Source organism: Haliotis cracherodii, unplaced genomic scaffold, assembly GCF_022045235.1.
Source record: "Haliotis cracherodii isolate W230 unplaced genomic scaffold, xgHalCrac1.p SCAF_12, whole genome shotgun sequence".
Taxonomy (NCBI): domain Eukaryota; kingdom Metazoa; phylum Mollusca; class Gastropoda; order Lepetellida; family Haliotidae; genus Haliotis; species Haliotis cracherodii.
The window spans coordinates 21,349,950-21,358,441 of NW_027266267.1; the positions used below are offsets into that span (position 1 = coordinate 21,349,950).

At 42.5% G+C, this 8,492-nt stretch overlaps 1 protein-coding gene across 1 annotated transcript; it reads left to right on the top strand.

The window, feature by feature from the left end:
* Positions 1–7,253: 7,253 nt before the first annotated feature.
* Positions 7,254–8,429, top strand: LOC139457177 (probable serine/threonine-protein kinase kinX). Its single transcript, XM_071238601.1, has one exon. The coding sequence runs from the start codon at positions 7,254–7,256 to the stop codon at positions 8,427–8,429; it is 1,176 nt and encodes a 391-aa protein (XP_071094702.1).
* The last annotated feature ends 63 nt before the right edge of the window (positions 8,430–8,492 follow it).

Sequence of the window (8,492 nt, forward strand, 5' to 3'; positions counted from 1 at the left end):
ATCCACATGTACGTACAAACGAATAAACACATGCATCCACATGTACTAACAAACGAATAAACACATGCATCCACATGTACTAACAAACGAATAAACACATGCATCCACATGTACCTACAAACGAATAAACACATGCATCCACGTGTACGTACAAACGAATAAACACATGCATCAACATGTACCTACAAACGAATAAACACATGCATCCACGTGTACGTACAAACGAATAAACACATGCATCCACATGTACTTACAAACGAATAAACACATGCATCCACATGTACTTACAAACGAATAAACACATGCATCCACATGTACTTACAAACGAATAAACACATGCATCCACGTGTACGTACAACCGAATAAACACATGCATCCACATGTACTAACAAACGAATAAACACATGCATCCACATGTACTTACAAACGAATAAACACATGTATCAACATGTACTTACAAACGAATAAACACATGCATCCACGTGTACGTACAACCGAATAAACACATGCATCCACATGTACTTACAAACGAATAAACACATGCATCCACATGTACGTACAAACGAATAAACGCATGTATTTAAAAATTGACTTTCACTTTGTGTGAGTATGAACCTTCGTAGAGTGAGGGCCAAACTGTATGAACGTCGGAGCTTTAATCTGTTCATTCACAGTACAGATGACGTTGACGTGTATTCGTTTAAATTCGACGACGTTCATACAATGTTTGGCCCTCACTTTATATTGCTGAGTGCGGCGTTAAACAACAAACCAACCAACCAAATCTATGAAAGTTCATACTCCAATGAACTCACACAAAGTGAAAGTCAATTCTTATAATTTTTTATCACAATTTCTTACTCTCAAAGGATGTAGGCCAAGATCTAAACACAATTTTATTTAGTACGTGTGACTTCATGTTTACACTGACAGCCGTATAACAACCAGCTATATCGTGGAACAAAAGAGTTCCTCAAAAAGAGAGGTGACATGAGCGTATGGATGCACAACTTGTTCTTCAGAAACATCTTACACAACACATGTGTTCATATAATATCACCATTAGATGAGAAAGGTTTGTAAAGAACTACCTCAGTAAGTCACAATGACAGCGCGTCGTAATACATTTACATCAAGTACAAGACGTCAAAATGGCCGACACGATAAACGTGACGGGAGAGAGATTTCCGAAGTTGTTTATGAACCTGTGGCGGTTACATGCGTTAGTCATCATTGATCAATTGACCGATCATAGAAAGGTGATTAAAGATGCGTCAAACAGACACTTTGGTAAATTCATAGATTGCTGGAGACGGTCACTGTCAGCCTGGCCACAGATCGAGTCCATACTGACGATAGTTTGGATGTGCATTTCTTCGTTTGTTCATTAGGATGGGCGGTAGCGAGGATATTCGTCAACAATCATTCAGTCTAGCTCTCTGACTTTTCTCAATGCATACTGAAAGGCTGAGACCAAGATTAAAGGTTCTAAATGATCAGAAAGAACGCTTATGTATGTTTTCGTGCTAGGGAATTCCCGGGGGTTTCCCCAGGAATGTGGAAGTAGTCCGTCAGTGTTTACGTCATTTCAAGAACACGGTCTCGTGAAAAACGTATGAACGTCCAATTGTGTCGTTCCTACACTTATGAACGTCAATTTCGCGGGCATGTGACCGACCTCTCGCCCAATGGAAAAGCCATATAATCTGTAAAACGTCAAAATCACGAATGAATGAAGACTTGCATCCACGTGTTCTTATGAACGAATGAACACTAACACGAATACTCATCAGCGAATAAGCACAAACAAACAAACACATACAAGTACCCAGGAATGAATGAACACATGCATTCACGTGGACCCATCAGCAAATAAACACACACACACACACACACACACACACACACACACACACACACATACACACACACACACACACACACACACACACACACACACACATACATACATACATACGCACATGTACTCACCAATGAAGGAACACATTGTGTTACGTGTCGATTCCCAAATTGAAACAATATGTAAACCAAAACATCTGCACGTAAAAGAACTAGGTGTGAAACCAACAAACAAACCACAAATGGTTCACAATCAACAACGTTCTTAACGTTCTTAACGTTTTTCTTTACTTAAGCAGTAAACTCTCTGCACTGGTACACATCAGACGTAATTCAAAATTAACAAACCGTTTTTATTAGTTTCCTGTGACTGGATTTTCTGGTTTATCGATCACTTGGTTCTGGTTTATGACAGGATGACGTCGCATGGCAGGAGTACTGCTGTACTGCGTCAGGCTATAAGTACTTACTTTTTCATGCAAATTGTAGTTGGTTGGTTGGTTTGTTGTTTAGCGCCGCACTCAGCAATATTCCAGCTTTATGACAGTGGTCTGTAAATAATTGAGTCTGGACCAGACAATCCAGTGATTAATATCATGAGCATCGATCCACGCAATTGGGATCGATGACATGCATCAACCAAGTCAGCGAGCCTGACCAACTAATCCCGTTAGTCGCCTTTTACGACAAGCATAGTCGCCTTTTACGACAAGCATGGGTTGCTGAAGGCCTATTCTACCCCGGAATCTTCGCGGGTCCATTGTATGAATAGCGGGTGCTACCGGTAGGACAGGACATTCTTACTTTTTTCGCGAACACCTGATGTCATTGCTGTCTTACAGTCATATTATTTCTATTTTCTATTTGCCCTTAATGCCAAGTGGAAACTGTTTCGGCAGAAAATCTAGGCTATATTAGGGTGGTCACATATATTTACAGATCAATAGAAATTACTGCACAGCAATAACAACAGTATTACACAATAGAGTGGTAGTACAATATTCAATAACAATATTTAATATAGTATCAAATACAAAAACAGTGGGGACAGCAAAAGTCAGTGATAATAATTTATTCACCCAGCAGCGACAGTGGTTAAGCCAAGGCTGGGAATCCGGGTTGATAAGTGATCTTCACATGAAAGCTGGTCTTGATGTGATGAAATGTGAGATCCGACAGGCACGCGCCCACTCAAACTAGCTTCCAGAACGTTCCACACAGTGTCAGACCAGTCTAGCGTCACAAAAACATCACAGAATAGTCCATGTGTTTCGTTGATGCTTTAGATCATATTGGCATTTAAATATAGTAACTTCCTCACTACTGCTTACATTAAATAGTACTACATTCCTGATAGCTAGTGAGTGAGTGAGTGGTGAGGTTAAATTTTACATCGCATAGGCAATAGTGCAGCCATATCGCGATGAGAATAAGCTAGTTAGGGTGGGATAACAGCACGGCACCGAAGCCCTTTGGTGGTTGTTCAGGGCAATCTCACCAGTGATGGCAACAGAGATCAGATTCTGAGGCCTGTGGTCATTCCTTTCCTGCAACGTCATGGCCCGGGATTGACATTTCAACAGGACATTGCTCGTCCTCACACGGCTAGGGTCGCAATGGATTTCCTACACCATAACAATGTCATGTTACTGCCATGGCCTGCAATTTCTCCAGATCTCTCCCCAATAGAACATGTGTGGGATGAAATGGAGCGCCATCTGAGTCGTCTTCCACATCCTCCAGATAACGTCCGTGACTTGGCACAGGATTTGAGGAGGATATGGCAGGCCATTCCCCAGGCCTTCCATGCCCATTTGGTGGACTCCATGCGTCGCCGATGCACTGCTGTGATTCGCGCACAGGGTGGTCATCCGTTATTGACTTTGTGACTTTGTCGGTTGACCCCCTACTCCATTTTGATCTTCTGACGTCATCGTAACAGATGTTGTTCAGGTCCCGTTGACATTTTCTTATGGTCCGATCATTCAGCTGCTACAGCGTCTGCATCATTTTGTTCTTGCTGTGTTGTATTTCAATCCAGAATATATTTTCTCCGTGCAGTTTCTTTATGTGGCTAGTATACAATGTTTAGGGCATGTCATATGCCAAGGTCAGGTACAACCCGTACAAGCAAAGGTGGAAGCTATTTAAACATTCCAAATTCCGCTACACAAAAAGGAACTTATGAGATTGCTGCGTATGGCTGGATACTACCGTATTTTTTAAACATTTTTAACATTTTTTTTGGTAGCCCCTCTCACTAGTTTACGGTTCGCCCCGATTATGTTTCTAGGTTTGTCAGCACCATACCCGTGCTCGTGGGTTTCACCGAAGTGAGTAAACGTCTGAGACCTGCATCACTTCGGGCTTTCCTCCCACATTAAGCTGACACGCCGTGATATAACTGGAATAATGTTAAAAGCGGCGTTAAACCCACCCACTCACTCACTCACTCAAGTTGACTGCAAATCCAGCGAAAAGTGAATTTCCACAGGCATATATACAATTTTTAGGTCATGCCATATGCCAAGGTCAGGTACAACCCGTAAAAGCAAAGATGGAAGCTATTTAAAGTTCTGCGACACAAAAAGGAACTATTTGATTTCTGCGTATGGCTGGATACTACCGTAAATTTTGTTAAAATTGTTAACATGTGGTAGCCCCCCTCAATAGTTTGCTGGGCAAAAAGGTGAAATTTGTTTGGGACAGCAATTGTCAGGCTGCTTTCGAGAAAATTAAATCTTTCAAATTAGCTGTAGATGCTAGTGAAACTGGTGCTGGAGCTGTCCTGGTGCAGGAAGATGCATCAGGCTTTGATCATCCTGTTTGTTATTATTCACGCAAATTTGTATCAGAGAAATTATTCCACCACTGAAACAGAAACTCTTTCTCTATTGTTAGCGTTGCAACAATTTGAAGTGTACATGGGTACTACTTTGTTTCCTATTCAAGTGTACACTGATCAAAATCCAGTGACTTTTTTTCATAGAATGAAGAACAAAAAACAACACTTCATGCGCTGGAGCTTGTCTTTGCAAAAAATTGATTTAGACATCAAGCATATCAAAGGCAACGTTATTGCAGATGCATTGTCTCGAGTTGGTTGAATATGATCAGTTCTGACTAGAATGATATGAGTGAGTGAGTATGGTTTTACGCCGCTTGTAGCAATATTCCAGCAATATCACAGCAGGGGACACCAGAAATGGGATTCATACAGTATGCCCATGTCGGGAATCGCCCCACCGCCTCTTTGACTACAAGCATGATTTGCATTTTTTTTTACCATTTCTCTTATGATTTAAACATAATTATTTTCACAAAAATGTGAAAATGGATTGGTAAACGAGCGAAGCACTTATTTTAATACCGCATTATTGCACATAAGACATGATACAATAAATACATCAGTGAAGGTTAAATGTTACAAATGAATTGTACATGCCAAGCTTGATGTGTATCTATCTACAGTTTATATAAAACAATTCATTTACTTAACTGAAAATCTGCCAGTTTTTAATATGACGTTTTGAATAGAATCTAATCTTTGGATTTGATCTTCCTTACTCAAACGCGAATTTCCGAAGGGCACTGTTTGTAAAGAGTATCCATGTTGGTATAATACGTTTCATTTCGAAGAACATAGTAATTTGTACACACAAACAAGAAGTGTAAAGCATCTTCGGTATGATATCCACAGGAACAAGTTTTTATAGTCAAGATATATCTGTCATACTGATCTGCTTTAAGATCGCTGCAGCCAAGCCTGAGGCGACTGTGAATAATTTGACAGAATTTAAATCCCAGTTTATACCATTATCTGCCCTTACATGTAGCAAATTCTTAAATTGTGTAATGGTCTCTGCCTCGTTAGGTTTTCTGGTAACATATTCCAAAGTGTTGTTGTAGTGTTGTTATGAATGAATCTGCATAAGCTTTCGTTTTACACTTCACTGTTTGAAGATTATTTTGTCCCTTAAGTAATAATTCATGCTTTCCGAAACTGTATTAGGAATAAACCTACAAGGATATTCGGGTGAGAGATGATTATTCATTTTGTAAAACATTACCAATTTTTAATTGTATCTTCTGTCTTTTACAGTTTGTTTCACTGTACATTTTCTAATGATACGGACCCCGGACTGCGACACATGTTTCTAAGAGCATCTAAGTTTAATTTTTCCAAATTTGTTCCAAAATTAGTTTGTTCATTAGTTCAGTTATCCCAAATATGACAATGATAATACAAATTGGTTAAATAAATTATGTGTACATATTTTCTAAGGTACTTCGGGATTGACGATATTTAAAACTTCTTAAACAACTCATAGGACACCAATTCCTTGCAATATCATCAATTTGCATTTTCCATATACAATTTCTTTGTAATGTTAATACCTAGGTGCTTCTGACTTTGTACATCTTAGATTTCTGTGCCATTCATATATAAGTTAGGTTTGCGACTAGGATTTACTTTGCGGGAAAATTGAATAGAATCAATTTTATCGGGGCTGATTTAACCTGCCATCTGTAGAAATTCTGTACAAGCCATTATTGAGTTTACCAGCAGCCATATCGGGATCTTCTGTGATCACATACAAAGATGTGTCATCAGCAAAAATGTCTTATATTACTATTTATTCCTTCAACAATGTCATTGATAAAGATAAGAAACTAGTTACTTTATTTAGATGCTAGTGTGGTGTGTAAACTTCCGGAAACGGCGAGACTCGCCTATCACTGTTTTGAGCCTTACAACATTGTTCCGAAGGTTCTAGAAATTTTCCGTAGTTTGGTCTTTCACTGATTTCGCGTCTCACACATTTTATAACTTTGGAACCAGCTTTCATGTGAGGATCGCTCAACATCCCCGATTCCCTAGCACATCACGGAAGCTTGACCAATTGTTTACTGCCATTGTAGTTGCTGTGCAGTATTTTGTGTTTATTTGTTAACTTAGTGAATTTTGTAATACATGTGTTTGTTGTTTGTTGGTTTCACACTATGTTCTATTACGTACAGATTTCTGCATTAACATATTATTTCAATTTGGGAATCGACACGTAACAATATGACCTTGTCGAGGAAAATGTGAGTAGAGTGGACGCGGTCGTGGAGGATGGGAGTAGAGAGGACACGGTCGTGGAGGATGTGTGTAGAGAGAGGACGCGGTCGTGGAGGATGTGTGTAGAGAGGACGCGGTCGTGGAGGATGTGAGTAGAGAGGACGCGGTCGTGGAGGATGTGAGTAGAGAGGACGCGGTCGTGGAGGATGTGTGTAGAGAGGATGCGGTCGTGGAGGATGTGTGTAGAGAGGACGCGGTCGTGGAGGATGTGAGTAGAGAGGACACGGTCGTGGAGGATGTGTGTAGAGAGGACGCGGTCGTGGAGGATATGTGTAGAGAGGATGCGGTCGTGGAGGATGTGAGTAGAGAGGACGCGGTCGTGGAGGATATGTGTAGAGAGGACACGGTCGTGGAGGATGTGAGTAGAAAGGACACGGTCGTGGAGGGTGTGAGTAGAGAGGACACAGTCGTGGAGGATGTGAGTAGAGAGGATGCGGTCGTGGAGGATGTGAGTAGAGAGGACACGGTCGTGGAGGATGTGAGTAGAAAGGACACGGTCGTGGAGGGTGTGAGTAGAGAGGATGCAGTCGTGGAGGATGTGAGTAGAGAGGACACGGTCGTGGAGGATGTGAGTAGAGAGGACACGGTCGTGGAGGATGTGAGTAGAAAGGACACGGTCGTGGAGGGTGTGAGTAGAGAGGACACGGTCGTGGAGGGTGTGAGTAGAGAGGGCGTGGGCGTGGAGGATGTGAGTAGAAAGGACACGGTCGTGGAGGGTGTGAGTAGAGAGGACACAGTCGTGGAGGATGTGAGTAGAAAGAACACGGTCGTGGAGGGTGTGAGTAGAGAGGACACGGTCGTGGAGGATGTGAGTAGAGAGGACGCGGTCGTGGAGGGTGTGAGTAGAAAGGACACGGTCGTGGAGGGTGTGAGTAGAGAGGACACGGTCGTGGAGGGTGTGAGTAGAGAGGGCGTGGTCGTGGAGGATGTGTGTAGAAAGGACACAGTCGTGGAGGATGGGTGGAGAGAGGACACGGTCGTGGAGGATGTGAGTAGAGAGGACACAGTCGTGGAGGATGTGTGTAGGGAGGACACAGTCGTGGAGGATGTGAGTAGAGAGGACACAGTCGTGGAGGATGTGAGTAGAGAGGACACAGTCGTGGAGGATGTGAGTAGAGAGGACACGGTCGTGGAGGATGTGAGTAGAGAGGACACAGTCGTGGAGGATGTGAGTAGAGAGGACACAGTCGTGGAGGATGTGAGTAGAGTGCACACGGTCGTGGAGGGTGTGAGTAGAGAGGACACAGTCGTGGAGGATGTGAGTAGAGAGGACACAGTCGTGGAGGATGTGAGTAGAGAGGACACGGTCGTGGAGGATGTGAGTAGAGAGGACACAGTCGTGGAGGATGTGAGTAGAGTGCACACGGTCGTGGAGGGTGTGAGTAGAGAGGACACGGTCGTGGAGGATGTGAGAAGAGAGGACGTGGTCGTGATGGATGAGTAGAGAGGACGTGGACGTGGAGGATGTGTGTAGAGAGGACGTGGTCGTGGAGGATAGTGAGTGAGT

What these genes read in the sequence shown, in the direction of transcription:
- LOC139457177 (XM_071238601.1), top strand. Translation starts at nt 7,254, where the DNA reads ATGTGTAGAGAGGATGCGGTCGTGGAGGATGTGAGTAGAGAGGACGCG.